Source organism: Amblyomma maculatum, chromosome 1, assembly GCF_055883805.1.
Source record: "Amblyomma maculatum isolate TAMU_Amacu chromosome 1, ASM5588380v1, whole genome shotgun sequence".
NCBI lineage: Eukaryota > Metazoa > Arthropoda > Arachnida > Ixodida > Ixodidae > Amblyomma > Amblyomma maculatum.
In genome coordinates, this window is record NC_139344.1 from 395,756,529 (window position 1) to 395,775,173 (window position 18,645).

At 46.1% G+C, this 18,645-nt stretch overlaps 1 protein-coding gene across 3 annotated transcripts in view; it reads left to right on the top strand.

Annotated features, from left to right (window-relative positions):
• Positions 1-225: 225 nt before the first annotated feature.
• LOC146208635 (uncharacterized) overlaps positions 226-18,645 on the top strand; it is a 93,269-nt gene continuing 74,849 nt past the window's right edge. For 2 of the 3 annotated variants that reach the window (XM_084595570.1, XM_084595577.1), the window contains exons 1-7: positions 226-432; positions 1,241-1,409; positions 6,574-6,795; positions 10,119-10,206; positions 10,368-10,489; positions 11,121-11,268; positions 14,159-14,282. In XM_084595570.1, coding sequence (XP_084451696.1) covers positions 1,248-1,409; positions 6,574-6,795; positions 10,119-10,206; positions 10,368-10,489; positions 11,121-11,268; positions 14,159-14,282 — 866 coding nt within the window. In that variant the 5' untranslated portion in view covers positions 226-432; positions 1,241-1,247. Of the gene's footprint in view, positions 437-1,240; positions 1,410-6,573; positions 6,796-10,118; positions 10,207-10,367; positions 10,490-11,120; positions 11,269-14,158; positions 14,283-18,645 lie in introns of all 3 variants that reach the window. The other variant, XM_084595573.1, reaches the window with a different exon arrangement.

Here is an 18,645-nt window from a genome sequence, read left to right on the forward strand (position 1 = left end):
AACGCGGCAACGCGCCTTCCGGCTTATATGTTTGCTTGGACGGGAGTTAAAAACTTTTCATATTTAATAAATAGAGGCTTCGCAAAGTGTCCGTCTCGTACGTGCTTCGACGAAAACGAAACCGAAAAAAAGGTTTTGAGCTGTTCTGTCAGCGCTGATAGCGGTGAGCGGCGAACACGGCGGCAATTGCCAATTGGCCAATCGCGAAGCGTCGTTTTGTACGCTGCAGCGGCTGCCAGGCGGCTGCGCGTTTTGAAGCGATTTCGAACGTTGGTGACGGCGTCAACGGCTCTGTAGCGCTGGACGTGTTGCTAGCGTTGCGCTGTTGACAGTTGAGTCGTTGAGCTTCGTTGAATTTCAAGTGCGTAGTTTGAGCGGAAAGTCCATTTGTGCACTGTCTGTTCGGCTTGTCCATGGAGACTTGAAGTAATCGTGAGTACGCATAGTTGTAGGTTCTACCTCTCATAGGCTTCTGATTCGAACGCGTACGCCAACGGCGTCCCGTAAAGCAGTGCATTAACGGCAATAGTTTTTAAATCGTCTTCCTTAATTAGTGAGCTGCAGTTGCAGTGCCTTTTAGAAAATAAAGCTTCGTTAACAGGTTTCCAAAATAAACGTCTTCAGTGTCTTTGATAAACGAACGTTGCGCTGCATTAGGCTGGCTGTGTCCAACCAACTAGCTCCAGAAGTTAACTGTCAAGTTACAAATGCTGCAAATGCATTGTGGTATGCGAGCAAATATGACATTTTCTGTGCTTATGGTGACAGTACGTTTTGCATTGCTACTGTACAGTGGCTTTTACGCGTTCGTATTAGCACTGTTCATTGCGAGTTTTTAAAACATTATTACAATCTCATTTGTGATTTCTGGGCTTTGTGTAGGAAGGTATTGCTTCAGACAATTACCACCTTGCCGACTAACTGCTCATGGCGAATAAGTTCTTGAAGGAGTGGGCATAGTTTGTGTTTGTTGCTCGCCCTCTTTTTTAAAAAAAAGTTTCGACTTGCTGTCGCAGATGAAAATATTTGTGAGGCGTAAGAAATAAGCCTATGCCTCCACCGAAAAGCTGCCGCAGCGGCCGAGACTCGATCCCGCATCCTTGGGCACAATAGTCGAGCACCCTAACCACTGCACCATTAGAGAGATCTTTTTTTCTTTTTCATCAAAACTACGGCTACGGCAATTGAGCATTGGACAACTGAGTTTGTTTCTAATCTGTTGCTTTTTTGTGTACGCCAGGGGAGACATGAGTTGGGCGGATGGAGCCTGGAAGGATGGGCTCTCACAAGTGGCACTGCGTAAGGTCGAAGCCTTCGAGCTGCAGGTCACTCGGCTGCAAAAGGATTGCCAGCAGAAGCAGACCCAGGTCGACTACCTACAGCAGCAACTTGACAAAGAAAAACGCAAGGTATGCATGGCTTCATTGTAGCACAAGGTAGTTCATAATTGGGGGATTTAGAAAACACGCTGGTTTTTGCTGTCGTCCTGGTCTTTAACACGATGGGCACTGTGACATACGGTCGAACTGGTATAGGTTTGGGAAATAATTTGACGTTCATAATTTCTTACGCAAAAAATTGCAATAGATATAAGCTTATCTGTACCATAGTGGCAGGAATATTATTGGAGGCAGAAGTGCCCAAGATGCCGAACCACTGACCGGAACAGGGAGAGCTACAGTGTTGCGCTGTCAGTGGTGGTTCACCTGGCTAGAGGTCAAAGAAAAGTGCATTTGCATCCTATTTTGTGTGCAAGACTGCACTGGCCGGCTCACTTCATGCGAGTCGATTTTCAACTGGAACTCTTCCACAAGGGGCCAATCAGTGGGCATTAGCTGAAAGCATCTCTACACATGCTGTTGTGCTAGTAATAGCATTTGTCTTGCCGGGTGGACATATGCTTTTTCGAGGAAGTGTGCATTGAATGGAAAGCATTTTCTTCTTCGTATTATCTTTAATAGCAGCATCTCTCTTTTTACAGTCTGTTCCCAGAAACTAGACTTTGTTTTTGATGTATGAGAAAGTGGTACGCTTTCCTTTGGTCAGGGTTATAAGAGTTTCAGAGCAGGTCATTCAAGACCAGGGAGTGTACTTGGCGAAAGATAGTAGCAGCGAATGCGGTGTTCCATGCGCAGTACAGATGCCGATTTGCGAAGGTGGAACCCACTGTGCTTATTGAAAAAATAAAAAATAATGCTCACATAGCGACATCAGTTGAACAAAAACTAGTCTGGTCAGGGACAGTCTTATCAGAACAGGAAATAGTAGATGCTGATGATAAAATAAATACATTAGGGGGGACGCTTAAAGGGCCACTGTCCAGGGAAGGACCTTTTAAGCGAAGGAGCTCAGTGTTTCGATCAGGTACCGGAGATAGTCTGTGCAAAATGCTACAGTGACACGTGCGCCGCAAAGCTACGAAAATACAAATCAAAGCTCTCTCATGCTCTCCTTCGGGAAGCCAGCTGCCCTGTTTCCTGCGCTGGCCCGTCGAGCCACAGTTATGACGTACTTCCCGAGAACGACGTCCATTGGTCCGTTTCACTGACTGACGGGAGAAGGATGGGTGTCTACTGCTCGCTGCACGCGTTTCCCTCACCACGGCCAGACTGAATCCAGCGGCGCGTGCTTCCTGCCCCCCCCCCCCTCCCTTCTTTTTTTCTTTTTTCTTTTTTTTTTTTTTTTTTTTGCGCCCGCGGAGTGCCACGCCCCACCTCCCGCCAAATGCGGAAGAGGAAGGAGAATTTGTCTTGCGGAGGCTAGACGACCTCGGGCAGGAGAGTGAAAAACATTTGCGAGGGAACGGAAGGAGAGAAGCATTACAGAATCGGGTGATTGCGGTAGCTGTAACTGCGTTATTAGTTACTCTTTTGAAAAACATTTTGTGGCCTTACTTTCTAGGGGTGAAGTCTCACAGTCACCGGGGAAGAAAATATTTTCGACCGGAGGGTGGACAGTGGGCCTTTAAGCGCTAACCGCATGAGGCAACAATTCGCGGTGACATGCGTCGTGCAATGGGCTGAGGGCCGCAAAAGCATTGCTGCTCGTCGCTGTCGCTCGGTTTCTGGGTTTTTAGAAAATTTCGCGTGTCGCCCGGAAGCAGCTCGTGAGGCAGCCAAACGCAGAGGGCTTTGGGGTGCTCACCTTCCGTTCTGGCTTTTTTTTTTTTTTTTTTTTATTGCGCGTGAAGTTTGTTTTCCTTGTCCAGTTTGGATGAAAGTGCCTGCGCGCGCTCATTTCGTCTGATCCCATGTATATATGAGTGCATCAAAATAATTCAGTAAAAACTTGAAAGGGTAATAAAAGAAAAAAAAATGGCGTAGCGAGATATTGTTAATTTCCGAAAGGAGCAGGAGAAAGTCACTGCTTGCAATGCAAGTCGGCATCACACCGCTGCGCTGTGACCCTTTAAAATGCGATGCGTTACAAGAAATTTCATCAGTGTTTTATCGTACTTCATGCTGTTTAGTGTTAGAAATGGGATATAGCGTGACTGCACTCCCCTTGACTGAATGACGAGGCGGTGGTAACAGAGCAAAGCTGAAAATGCGCCTCTCTGTCGCTGAGCCCCGTCGCTCCCCGCGGTATGACCAGCGCAACGACAGGCGTTGGCGGCGGCGTCGCGCGACGAATCGTTAGGAGTTGTCGCCTCATGCGTTTACCGCTTTAAAGGGAAGCTGAAATGCTTTTTTGAGAACTTCCTAAGATATATGTGTCAAAATAAATGAAATTTGTAGATTAAACTCCCCAATTTGTTGCAAAGGTAAGACAGCATTGACTATTAAAATTGTGACAACCTTCAGGCTTGTACCCAAAACACTGCAGTGATGCGGAGAAACAGGATGATGACATCATTATCTGTGGTGGTCCAAATTTCATATGCTTTCTCCCAGCCCCTTCTGTCAGTTGTCCGACGATGCCAAAAAATTTCCTTGTGACCTTAGCGTTCGTTGGCATTGGCCTCCTTGCTCAGTGCAAATGTTTAATCCCGAATGCAGAAATTGGTCTTATTCGCACTTGGACTTGACTTGGGCAAGCCAGCTTGAAGCACCAAGCCTACTTCAAAATGCCCGAGGTGGCCAGCACGTTTCCTAGACGCTCACGTCGACTTGCTTCTTCAAGTCAAGGGCATGCTTCAACATGAGAGCCTGTTGCTCATCTGTGACCTAAATGAACAATAAATTCATTCCTGAAACGCATGTTGCAGGCAAGAAAAGTGCGTGATTAGGAAAGCATAAGCAGACACGTAAATTATATCAGATTTTTGCAGATGAATGCTTGCAACGAGCACTGCATATCAGTGCTCTCTGCTTCTTTTACATGAATAGTGTTTGCGGTTGGCAACTTGCCTGGCTGATAGCCAAACACGCCATGCATATGCAGTCTTTTCATCTTGGCATTCATTGGACTTGGCCGCATTCTTCCAATATTCCCTTCTGATAACGACAATGTCGCAGCTACCCCTTTTGCAGCTGGCATCATCGGGGTCCCTACTCATCACTCTGCGCTGCAGAGAAGCCTGAGCGCTGAAATAGTTTTATTTGGTGATTACGTCGCCAATTTAAATGCTAGCACAAAATGGCACTGCCCGCTTATTTACGAATCCCTTAATTTGTACCTCTAATATATCACACATTCTTATTAGCATTCAGTACTAAGCTATCACATTATCCAGCTGCCGGTCGTTGCCGGCCACTTGACATATAAAGCTCCGCGGTTCCAGGCGAAGGCGAGGAAATATTCTTCCCACTGGCTAGCATATGCGCCTTGCCCCTGACCCTAACATTGTTACCGAGCTCCCAAAGTTAATGGTTCTGCAACAGTAGGCGCAGTTGCAGTGGGAACATAGGATGCTCTAAATAGTGCAGTGAAAGTGAAAACACTACGTCATAGCAGAGGAGGAGAAAAGACAGAGACGTCCTCAAGTCTCCTTTGGTGGAGCAGTCCATTTTTTACATTTCTAAGGGTGTGCTGCTCATAGAAAACTCGCTGATGCGTCACTGAGCTGCACACGCCTTATAAGCTCAGTTTTCTTTTTCCGTCTTGCCGTTGCTGTTTCCTTAGTGCTCCAAGCTCATCGGATTCCCTGTCAAGAATTGCTTCTAAGTGGGCTTGGTTCGGAAAGCGTGACATAAAGGTTCGCGTAGCACCCATCAATGTAATGATGAAGATGGCATGTCGAGGCCTGAAAAATTCTTGCTTTTAACGATGCAGTCATGAAAAATGAAGGTTTCCCTGGTGTGTGATCCTCGCAGCTGCCACCTGTTCGGTCAGCAACAATGAACAGGAACCTATGCAAAGGCCTCTTGCAATCGATAGTTTCTCTGGGACTTCATTTTTGTCAAAGGTCCTTTCACTTGAGTATATGTGCTAGTGGGGCCACATTCAGGAAGATGTGAATTAAATATACCGTAAACCAGTCAAAGCTTACCAACAAACTTTTGCCTACAAAGAAAATATTGTAACCCACCTTCCCATCATTAGATACTTAAAATTAACGAATTGTTTGTTTCTGTCATAACCGTATAAACGGTTGTAAGGGCCATGACCCCTATTTCCCAAAGCAAATATTTAAAAAAAAACAGCGTAAGGTCCACACCCAAACATTGTGCGACCCTCGCGCAAATAGCCTTCAAAATGCATGTGCACAGGAGGAGCTTCCAGATTCCGCCCACGGATGGTGCCTGAAGTCGTGGGCCATCATCAATATCATATTTTCCCTCTGCCGTGAGCTTCCGCAATCTATATTAGCGGTATCGCCAGCCTCGGCCACCTCTGCTTTGTTTTGTCACTATCAAAGGCACGTGAGTAGTGGTGGTGTGGCTGGCATGGTCGCATGCCGTAGTTGCGGCTCTTAAAGTGACGATTGAATGGTAGCGAGTCATGCTGCTAGTGACGATTGAATGGTAAATAAACAGTGCGCATTCACAGATTGGTCTGTTCTTACTTGGAAATTTTTTTTTTTTATGTCGCGTGTTTGGCCGCACCTTGAATATTGGCCCTCGAATCTGAAAAAAAAAAAAAAAAAAAAGTACGGCCCTTACACGCTTTTATACAGTAACAAAGATATTTTGTTGGCACTTTGATATTCTTATAAATGGGTTTGACTTTGTGAAAAGAAAAGCATTTTGCATTTGGAATGAATTGCAGCTGGGGGAAAAGAGTCTTAAATCCAAATTTTTATCTGCCCGATTGCAGTCGTAAAATTGTCAGGAAGCATGCATTTCTGTGTGCCGTTTCCAAATATGCCATTTCATTTCTTTCAATATGAGTCATTCTGCAGCTACATAACAAGGTACTACACTAGTTTTTGCTCAAGGCTTTTGGGAAGTTTTGGGGGCAGGGAACTTGCTAAGATGCATGCTATGTCCTGTCATCAAGGAAATAAATAAGGATAACAGTTTTCCTGCGGGTGTCATTGAACTCTGTTGTTAGCATTTTGAATATGCCACTTCACAACCTGGAAGAGCAGTTCCCACTCCTCTTTCTGAAGTGACAATCCTAGACTGGTTTCGTTGCCCAGCTTTCACTGGAGGCATGATGTAGAAGCACTGTTCACTGCGTCTTTCACAGAATGACGAGCAAAAGGGAGCCCAAGGCGGGCTTGTGCGAGACGTGCACACGCTGGAAAGTGAGCTGACTGAGCTGAAGGCCAAGTACAGCAAGCTACAGCAGGAGCTGGCAGTGAAGGACGCGCAGCTCTCCCAGCTAGAAGGCCAGGCGAAGGCGTCTTCCAGCCAGCCACTCTTGGAGCCAGCCTTCCCAAGCACCCCTGCTGGCCGCAGCAGGCTTCAGGTGGGTATTCTGCCACGTGGCACTCGTGAAGAGAGGGAAGCCCTTCTTTGTAAGTGTGCACCATAGCTGGCTTCTGATCATGTTTTAATAATTTCAGGGCTTCCTCCTTTTAAAAACGCTTCTTTACAAAATATCTTTGTTTTTTCACAGCATGTGCTTTTATGGTTGAACATGTATCGGGGACAAAATTCCCTGGATCGCACGGCTGGCGATTTTGGGCTAGAAACGATGTAAACGAATTATCACGTTCTTTTTCTAGTGCACATGACAGAACTCAAGTCCAACTTTCACATTGACAAGTATGGTCCGAGACTACTGGCCGATACGAAAGATATGCGCTTTTATTGCAGTTTGCATGGTTACAGATAGTACATGACTGCTGGCAACCATTCATCTTATAAGCTACAAATTTATGCCAACCCCAGCGGTTTGAATATTGAGGTGACAGTTACATGCGGTTCAGCAGAGCCCAGTCGCTCTGCAACAGAAATTTTCTTTTTTTTTTTTTTAAACAAGGAACAGAACAGCAAAAGACGGGAGGCTGAAACCCAAGCTGCACTGCTTGGCGTTATGATAATCGGAGGTCACTATCATTGCTGGCAAACTTTTCTTGACCATATAACTTTCGGAGGGCAGCGAGTGTCGGTGTGTTTCTTGCGTCACAGCAAATGCAGCATTGTCCGGGGAAACCACACAGGTTGATGTGAGAGAACAGCTGGGGAATCTGATAGATTTGGACAGAGCAGAACCTGCGGGGAATGCTCTCCTAAATTAACACGAGCCCCTGAAATATCTCTGGTGTTGGCCTCTGAAGCCCGTCCATATGCACTCTACGCACTGCTACGAATCCACCGGCCTCGTTGGCAGAGATTGCAGGGAACTTTAGAACCTTTGTTGAATGTGTTTGGTCTTTTGTGGTTGCGGAGTGAGGAAATTGTGCACAAGGCGATGGCTATAGTGCCTAACTATTGCACTAACTACAGTAAACCCTCTTTAACTCGAAGTTGTAAAATCCGGGAAAAATTTTGAGATGAGCAGAGTTTCGAGTTAAGCAAAATGCCAAACATTTCTGGCGATCAGTCGCGCGCCGCCGCCGCCAATGCACGCCGCATGGAGCGACTGAACTCTGCGACAGAGGTGCGTTTTCAGCGTTGCATTGTTATTGCCGCTTCGTCGTTCGGTCAGGGGAGTACAATTACGCTATATCCCGTTTATAACACTAAACAGCATGACGTACGGTAAAACAGTGATGAATTTTTTTGTAACGCATCGCATGTAAAAAAAAAAAAAAAGTAACAGCTCAGCGGTGCGCTACTACAATGCGATGCAGGCAGCGACTTCCTCTTGCTCCTTTTGAAAATTAAAAATATTTAGCCACACTAGCCTTTTATTTTCCTTTACTACCCTACCAAGCTTCTACCGATTTGTCTCGATGCGCTCATATATGCACGCATCAGACAAAGTGAGCGTCTGCAGGTTCTTTGCTCAAACCTAACTAGGAAAACCAAATTCGCTCGCGAAAAAAAAAAAAAAAAAAGAAAGGAAGAAAGAAAAAAACAAAAAAAAAGCCAGGACGGAAATTGAGTAGCCCAAAGCCTTCTGCAATTGGCTGCCTAGAGAGCTGCTTCTGGGTGATACGTGAAATTTTCTACAAACCCAGAACCTGAGTGCGACAGCGACGAGCGAAAATGCTTTGGCGGCCCTCGGCCCGTTGCGTCTGTCGACGCTCCACTGCACAGAGGGAGCTTTTGTAAATAAACAAAAAAGAATTCTCAAGAAAAACTCAACTTTATAATTTTTGATGGAAGAACTGGGTAATGCTTGCCCGCTTTGCGTTGGCATTTGGCCCGACAAAGGCATCCTTGAGCTGCTAAACGCGTCGCATAGGCCGTTGGTCGCTGCCGCTGCATTCAACTTTGTTGTGGAGCAAGCGTTGCGGACACCACACATACAACAAAAATCAGTCAACGCTTCGTGCACATAGCACGACGAAACAGAACCACACAATCACTAAATCGCTCTTGCCGGTATGCACGTGCGGAGGGCAGCTGACCGAGCCATGCCCGATAAGACCCATCAGCCCCTGCGCACGATCGGCGCTCACGTGACTACTTCCAAAGCGATAAACGGCTGCGTCCGCGGGAATTTTGTATTCGCTCTTCGAACGTGACTGTGTTCGGCACTCAGCATAGGAACAAAGCGCTTGCTCGGAGCCCCTATCACCTTTCGGTAATGACCTTTGCCTTCTGTTCTTCCGGTCAAAATTTCGAGATACCCGCATTACGCCCAAAAAATGCTTCGAGATAAACGGGAGCTAATACATAGCACCTATGGTGAAAGCGCGGCGTAGAAAATTTTCGATTTGACCGATTTTTCGAGATATGCGAGTTCGTGTTAGCGAGGGTTTACTGTATAGCACTAACTATAGCATAGCACTATAGCAACTATAGCACTAATTGTGCTATAGTTATCTGTGGGGTCTCTCTGGAAGTCACATACTGCTTGACGACTGTTAGAATTGAGTAGCATCTGATTTCGCTGTTGTAATTTTGTTGAACGTTGCACCTTCTTCATAGGCTGTTTGATGGCACACATGGACCTCCCATCCCTTTTCTAATTAATGCAACTTAAGTGCCCTTTAATGAATCAGTTTTCAATATGGCTGCAAAATTTTGTTTTACAGCGGTGGCCTTCCGAGATGCTTCATGTGTGGGGCAAGAATGGATTTGGTGTCTTAGTATGCCTTATGGAAACGTCCTGCATTGAGTTAGCCGGTGCCAGAAGATGATGTTACCTAGACAAGCCTTAGGTTACAGGCTAAGCTGGGCGAGAAGTTAGGCTGGTGCTCTGCATCGAGCTTTTGGGAAGGCACAGAAGACGAGGACATGTAGTAATTCTGAGCTTGAATTGCTCTGTGGGACAGGCTTTTGCGTGCACCACTGAAATATGGCAAGATATGGAAAGGTGAAAAGCGCCAGATGTCGCACTAATATGTCGCACAAATGATGTGTCAAGCGTCGAGTTACACTAGTTCATTTTCCTACTGTTCGATTTATTCTTGATAGCATTACAGATACTAAACAGACACAGCAGTCGCCCAGAGCACGAGTCCCAGAAATACTTCCTAAAAGTGGTGCTCTTCATGAACGTAGCTGTGGTTCAAAACTCTAATTTTGGCTCACATTCTTTGTTTACTAGTAGATCAAGAAATAACACTTACCGTATAGTGAATGGTTTGCAGCAGCTGTGATCTTGTTTATTAGTATACTGTTTGCGCAATCTTTGTTGACAGAATTCTGATGTGCAGTTTTTATTTTCACCAGCGGTTCGGTCACGGTGACACTCCGGTGGCAACCCCCAGTCATCGAGAGCTCCAGAATAAGATTGTTGATCTGGAGGCAAGGCTCAGAGGTAAGTGACTGCAATGAACATTCTGCTTGTGCAAGCATTGGATAAGATGACCGGGTGCCATTTTGGTGCACAGCTGTGTGTCTAGGCTGGAGCAGTGGCATGCAGGACGCCATTTCAAATGTCCCTCTAATTAGTATGCTGTGACCTCGGCACATTTACAGAGAAGCAAGATGGCATCCAGGCCAGTTCTATGCTGAGCACCCCCTTGAGGGCACAGTCTTTGGACCGCAACAACCATGAGATGGACCGGCTGAGAAATGACAACATGCAGCTACGTGGCCAGGTGGGTGGTACTTTCCTAATGAGAGGAAAAAAAAAAAGCGTGGGTCTTGCGCTATAAAAAAGTATGTTGGGCTGAAGATCGACAGTTACCAACTTTAGTTCTCGCTGGCCCAGGCTGACATCCTTCAGGTCTAAGCAGGCAGTAACACTTCCTTTTTTCACCTGATGGCTTCCTCCTGAAACCTCCTTGCCCATCACTGCACGAAAGCCTCTCCCCCCGCCCCCCGCCCCCTTCCCTCTTCCCCACTCGAGAAAGGGTGAAAAATTTCCAGTGCACATAAAAAACTGTGCATATTTGCCATTGTTTGGCAACCAGTTGCTTGTAAAAATTTGGCCCAGTGCAAGACTCCAAGGAGGAGGGCTCCAGATTTTTCGACCACCTGGAGTTACCTAAGGTACATGAAGTCGCGCAGTACACGGGAGCCTTGCTTTTTGCCTCCATCGAAAAGCGGCTGGCACGGCCGGGAAGAATGATGCTTTCTTCAGAGTAGAACAGGGGACCTTGTCTGGGCAGGGGCCTATGCTTGTCTTGTTACTGTAGTAGCACTTCCCATGCATGGCTGACTGCACCTTTGCACCCACTTGGTGTTGATTGTCATTTTCTGCCCCTCCCTTGCCCCATTGACGGACAGGTTCAGGAGCTGGAGCGGAGGGCTCAGAAGCTGAACCAGCAGATGGAGTGCCAGACACACAACAGTGAAGCTGCACGCAAGGCTATGGAGCAAAAGAACCGTGAAAAGGAAGCAGAGCTCAAGGAAGACCTACGCCTGATGTCCAAGGGTCTGTGCTTGCTCCTACAAATGTACACTTATGACACAGAATGCGCCACCGTGCACACTGACACAGCAATAGATTGTTCCGCATTAGTGATGCTGGCAGATAATTTCATCGAGTTCGAAAATAAGGAGAAAGGTGCAGTGGAACCTTGGTTATGTGTCCCTTGTCCATGCAGCAACCTGCATTTTATGACTAATTGACGTACACCCAGTTAACCTGTCATAGAGATGGTGCATTAAAAATCTGCATTACACAATGTAAACATTATATGCATCCAGCATCATCTCATGGCCAATGGGAAATGAGGAGGCCTGAAATTGACTGGAATGAACTCTTTATTGGGCTGACAGGCTTGCGCCCACAAAAGAACTAAGCGATCGGCGGCGGCGATAATAGCAAGCGTGCTCGGCGGTCGTCTATCTACGAATGCCCGTTGCATTCATCAGCGCTCAATTTATAGTGGGCGGAGAATCGTCTAGATAACCGGCCAAGGGAACCTGGAAACGTCTCGAATGATACGGAAACAGTTGTGCTTCGCTGCGATCCTTTGGGAAAACTCTTGCCGCATCTTGGGCTACAAAGAAAGCGATAAAATTGTCTCACGACAATGAATATGAACAAGTTCGTCCCATGCATTAAATCATAGTGATAAGGCCGCTTGCTGGCGGCTGTTGAGAAACTTCCAGGGGTTTGCGGCAATATGCTCGTGCAGTTTGTTTGTAAGTTGGTTTAACTAGTACAGTTGAATCCCGCTATAACGAAATTCACGGTGCACGAAAAAAAATTTCGTTCTCGCGGAACTTCGTTATCGCAAAAATTTGACGTGAAACGCAGAAAGAATTGCCCAAGCAGCAGCAAAGGCGTTTAATGCCAAAAATCTGTAAGCTTGGTTTGCTTACGCTTCACGGCGAGCAATGCCGTCACGCGATTTTCGCACTCGGTCAGCAAACCCATTGCAACATCGTCGTCTCGGACAGCAACGAAATTCCTGATGACATCAAAAGCGTCCATCACCTGTACGGTGGTTGCCGCAGCCGGCGCTTCCTGTACGTCGTCGTCTTCTTCATCGGAAGAGTCCTTATCATTCCGGGCAGCTTTTATGATCTGCTCATCACTCACATCTTCGTGAACAACAACACAAGCGTCAGCGCCGATGTATTCGTCGAGCTCGAGATTAGGCGGCACGGTTCCTATTTCTCCCAGCGTTTTCCAGGCGGCCGCGATCCCCGGAGCCGGTGACGCCTCTTCGTCGTCGTCTGTAACGCCTGGTGTTAGGCCAGCAGAGTGTACGGGTCGACCTTCGGCAAATCCGGCGTGCCTGAAACAGTTCACAATTACTGAGCGCCCCAGTGTGCTCCAGGCAGCAGACATAATCTGCAGTGCCACGTACAAGTCCACCTTCGTGTCTCGGCCGGTTTCAGTGTTAAAAAGCAGCCGCTGAATTAACCTCCCGCGGTAAGCGCGCTTCAGGCTAAGAATCACGCCCTGATCGAGAGGCTGTAAGACAGACGTGCAATTGGGAGGGAAAAACCTCAGCTCCGTGTTAGTGAGCTTGACTTCGTCGGAGTGATGCGCTGAACAATTGTCCAAAAGCAAGCAAACTTTACGGCCCTGCCGCTTCATGTCGCGGTCGAATGCCATCATCCACTCGGTGAAAATAGCGCGGGTCATCCATGACTTGTTGTTCGCCTTGTACTGCACAGGTAGGCTACGAGTTCCCTTAAAACAGCGCGGCTTGGCACTTTTGCCTATGACTAACGGCGGACGCTTGTCCGAGCCATCCATGTTTGTGCAAAGCAGCACTGTGATGCATTTTTCGCTGTGTTTGCCGCCGTGACAGCGCTGCCCCTTGAAGTCGAGCGTCCTAGCCGGCAACATCTCGTAGAATAGCCCGGTCTCGTCGGCGTTGTAAATGTCTGCAGGCGCGAAGTTGCTTAAAATTCCGGCCATGTTACTCGCCTTCCAAGCAGCTGCTCCGTCCACGTCTGCTGACATTGACTCGCCGCACAACACTTTTCCAACGATGTTATGGCGGGCCTTGAAACGGTTTAGCCAGCCAATGCTGGCTTTAAAATCATCAATGCCAAGTAGGCATGCATAGATCAAGGCTTTCTGCTGGACGATGCTTCCGGACAGGGGGACGTTGCTGGCTCGTGCTTCCACAAACCACGCATGCACTGCTTTGTCCAACTCTTCATGGAGGGGCCGCGTCACCTTTTTGTGCTTCGAGGATGTGCCTGAAGCAAGTGCCATTCTCACGCTGTCCTTATTGCCTAGAATCGTTGACAGCGAACTTGCAGGAATTCCGAAGTCTTCAGCAATTGCCGCTTTCTTCCTTCCGCTTTCTGCTTGGGCGATTATTTGAGCTTTTTGCTCAAGGGAAAGAGTTTTGCGTTTTTTCACTTGCGTTGCCATCGTGTCCTGCGGATGAAAACTCGTCGTTGTCGAAGAGAAAGGCAGCGAGTGAACAACGCGACCACGACACAAAGCCAAAATGGCGGAACTGCAATCACGTGATTTCATGCTTAATGTGGCTTTGGATTTGACTTGGACTTCTCGCCAATAAAACTAGTTTCGGTTCCGATTTTGAACGCGAAAATTTCGTTGAAGCGGAAACGCTCTGCAAAAATGGTTCGTTGTGCAGAGAAATTTAGGCCATTAATTTTTATAGGATACTCGCGGGGAATAAAAAATTATTCGTTGTCGCGGAAATTTCGTTGTGGCGGTATTCGTTGTGGCGGGATTCAACTGTAGGTACTAGTTCATCAGATTTGCTAAGGGGGTTGTCTCATACAAGAGATATCTAGTAGTGAGTAGTGTAGTGACTGGCTCCCAAGGTATCTTTCCTAAGCTCACTGTGTCTACTCTACAATGTCCCATCTTCCACCTCCAGAGAGAGACCAGCTTCAGAAGGAGCTGAGCACCACCCAAGCTCGTCTCCAGCAGGAGCTGACCGCTGCCATCAAGTCCCTCGATGCCACCAAGGCCCAGCTGGAACGCAGTGAGGCCAGGGTGTCGTGAGTGTCCTGCTCAATTTGGCATAAAAGTAAATGTGTGAAGGATTGCATTTGATTGAAATTTTTGGGTGCTCCCATTACCTCTTTTTCCTTTTTCTTGGAAATGCAGTCCTAGATTATCAATGATGTGAATCTCACTAGCTCGAAAAAAATGTTTGCATTATCAAGAGCGGAGCAAATCTTTACGCATTAGTGCGGGAAACGTAGTGAATGCCTGGACTGTAGTTGTCTGTAGTGTGTTAGAGATGGAAACTTGAACAGCAGCCACAATTTGTCTTGTTTTCGGCAAGTTCTTTGCTCGTGCACGCAGTCAGGAGTGTCTAAAAATAGCTGCAGAGTCGTGAGGTATTCCATGGCTGTTCTCTCAGTGCGATGCAGTACAGTGATACAGTGAAATCTTGTTGGCACAGTCCTACGTAATACGTCTTTTGGCATAATAATGCAATATTTTTTTTCGATCCTGGCCGACACTTTATACAGTTGAACCTCGCTACAGCGAAACTGACTGGGCACATGAAACAATTTCGTTGAAGTGAAAATTCCGTTTTGACAAAGTTAGCCCCGAAACACTGTCCGATAAAACTATACACTTAAAACATACTGATTCAAGCAAAAGCTTTTAGAGAAGCAAAGCAGTGTGGACTTGCGGAAGGGCAGATTGGTGGTGGTATACTTATTTTGCTGTTAAATAAATTTTAAATACATTAAATCCAGTCTCTCTAAGCAAGAATTTCGTTAAACTGGAAACACGGCCAAAAAATCTATCGTTGCGGAGAGACACTTGTTCCCTTTGCTTCTATCCTGAGCTGTCGAGGAATAGGAAGTATGTGAAACGGCGTTCGTTTTAGCAAGTTTTGACTGCAGGGTCAAGGCATTCTCGTATGGCTAGCGCAATCGTGTTTTCACATGGATTCGGATATGATCGCGAAAATATGTGAAAAACTCGCAGGGCTTCGAATTTCCCTCCAAGAGGCAGCGACCAGCATACGGGTGGGATAGTAGCCCGCATAACACTCCTGGCCGATGTTTCAATGCTATTTGCTAGCGTGATTAAGGGGGGACCCGGGTCTTTGCAGCCGAAAATTGGTCAGAAAATGGGATTTTCACACTTCTCGTTTTTGCGATTATGAGATCCTTCCGCAGCTATCTCCGAAGTTTCGTCGAAAAATATCGCCTAATTTGCGCGTTACAGCATTCCAAACACGAGAATCTGCACGTGTGGCCCTTTAAACTGAGGTCAAATCGCGCCAAATTTCGATCTCCCGCCAATCGAGAAATATGCGATCCGCAGGCATAATCTTTGTGTCGTTCGAAAGATCGCAATTCAGGCCATTCCTATATCTCGGTTGGTGACCATGAGCGAGCCCACAGAAGCGGAAAACAAAGCGACAAAATTGCGTGAAGCACGCCCTGCTATTGGACTCCCACCGCACGTCAGCAAAATGGCGAGCTTTGGTTGGCTGGCGGCGTCGACTGCTCACGGTCCGGCGCCATTTTGAAAAGGTCTCTCCTAGGCCTAGTCAGCCTAGCGCCGTTCCCTCATCATAACCACAACGCGAAATGCGCTTCGTTATTAGCCTGAAAAAGTAGCGAGAGGAAATAAACGCGCCGGCGACGCTGCATTGCCACATTTGGTTATCTGCAATCAATGACGAAGCGCCGACGCGGAGTCCGCGATGGCGTAGCATAGCCGGTCGTGCTCAGTGCGACAGCGAGGAGCGGCACGATCTGCCGCGCACGGAATCGTGATGATGCAGATGAGCAAGTGCAGTTTTCAACGCCGGGATAGATCGCCCTGTGAAGCAGTGAAGTGACCAGCCGCAGTGGTAGTCTCGAAGCAGCGTCCCGCAATGCGCGGAACATAGAGAAGAAGATTGCGCGGAATACCAAATCTTGTCAAAATAAACTTGCTTCTGAATGCTACGCGGTGCAAGACGAGCAATGGGCACTTATCACTAGTTGCAGGCTGACTGCGTTTACAGCATGAACGTGAGAATGGCGATCGCGCGCCAGAACTTAGCACCAACTTTTGCGGACGTCACAATGCAAACGCACTAGTCTTGGTGGCGGCTTCGAGAGCATGCATTCGCCGGCAATTTTATTCGTTCGAGGGCAATTATATCGGTGGTAAATGATGCACTGACATCGAAACCCAGTCAGAACTCACTTTAATGAGTTACTGTTAGCTGCATATTCATATATAGGCTTATTGCACCACTTGGCGACTCTAAATCATTTAGAAATAGAAATCTTCTCCACAAGATCTTAAGTTTAATCACCAAGGCTCCTACAAACAAAAGCGCACCAAGAAAAATGACTGATTATGTTCCTGGAGGGTTCTAATACAAAGTGTATGCTATTTCATGTCCAAGTTTGCAGTAAATAAGTTCAGGCTATGTTTTGAAACTTCTTTCCTCGTTTTCTGAGAAGTGTTTTTCTTAGCATGACATATGGTGTTGCCCAAGGTATCTCTTGATGTAGTGGTCAGATTTCAATCATTCTTGATGTATATGAAAGCTTATACATCCTTCTGTGCAACTATAACAAAAAAGTACTAATGTTTCTTAGCGAAATTGAATTATTTTAGCACTTCCATAGAAAAAAAAAATTGGCAAATTTATGCACACCTTATTACAGGCTACAGTTCTTGAACTGCTGCTGCTAAAATTATGCTGATGATATAGTTGCACTCTGGGGTTACAGGAGAACAAGTAGACATAAAATTTTTGCCAGAAATAATGTACGAATTATTAAAACTTGGGCAGAATTCTGATTAATAAAACAATTGAAATCTTAAAATCTAACAGAGAGAGGCAAAAATGGATTGCATATTTGTTTTTAGGATGCCAAAATACACGAGCCACAAACATTTCATCTCTCCAAGTTACATATTAACAAAATTTGGTCAAAGACCAGGGTCTCCCCTTAACCCTCTCCCCTTCCACTTTTGGCATTGAAAATGGACTATTTTCGTAGTGGGCCCCTCAGTTTCGTGCCATCGTTGTCACAGTTTGCGGCGCTAGCCTTGGCAACCTGCGTAGATGTTATCACTTTATATTGCCTTTTAAGGAAATGTCGTGTGGGGGCGATGCTCTGGCCGAAGCTTTGGACATTCTTTTTGGATTTGTTGTGGAGACAGGTGACGAAACCGTGACTTGTTTCTACAAGTTTCCGAAAAGCTTACTACTGGACATTGAGCAACAAATATTTCGGTGCAAAATTTGAAATTAATTTAAGTAAAGTAAAGCACGGTAAAAGTTGTGCTTCATTCGCGACCTTTTGTTGCTTGTTTTGGATAATTAGAATTTTGGATAATACGTTTCAATTTTCATCAATGAGATTTCGCTGTAGTAGTGATGTCTCTTGACAAACAACCCCATTGCATTTTGAGGATGTATTACCTAATGGACTGTGCAGTTAAGCATCCTCAAAATATGATGGTTCAGTGTACTTTGAAGAACGAAGGAAGAATTTCGAAGCAAGAGAAAGAGAGAGATGCATAATCAATCAAATGGGTGAAGGCATCTCAAAATAGAACTAAGAGACCAGTGGCGCACAAATCAGTGTTCAAAATGGCGCGAATTGCTGATGGCATGCCCGGCGACAGTGGCAAGATGTTGCTTTAAGAGAAATGAAACTGAGACTACGCTGCTGGGCTTTAAAGCACACCTGAGCTGCAGAGGTTATGCGGTTCTGGTTATGGGCAGTGTGCTCAGACCATTGCTGGCTTTGTGGACCATTCTTCGATACGACCATCCATCTAATTCAATGACTGCAAGCTTGCCATGTTTGAATTAGCCAGCGTCCAACGCTATCCGACTCTTTGTTCACATTATCCGAATTTCCAAATTAACAGGGGACGAGTTCTTTAGCTCAAGGGGGACGGGGGTCTCGAAAACTTATTTTGTCAAATTATCTCGTTGAAGCAAATGTCATGCAGGAGCAGCATAGAATGGTTTTAAATATGCATTAATGTTTCAAATATTTCATCTGGAGAATATATGGCAAAATAACATAAACTAATTAGTTTCTTATAGACCATTATTTTGGTAATTTCTCATTAAAAAAGAGGCCTTTAAGAACATGCAGACACTTTTGTAAAGGTCCATCGCACATCGTAAAGTTTAGTCATTTTGTTGATTGCACTAAATGGATGCCAAAGTTTGCAAAAAAAATATGGGAAATAATTAATCCAAATTTGGTCTAATTGCTAGTAATCACATTTTTGAGGAAAAAGAAAAGCTTTAGGAAATGGCTAAGCTATTGCTGAAGATAACCATACCAAGTTCGCTGAAATCTGATCATGCAAAGATTTATCAAATGCTTTTGTGAGACAAAGGCATCTGACAAAAAAAGGCAGCCG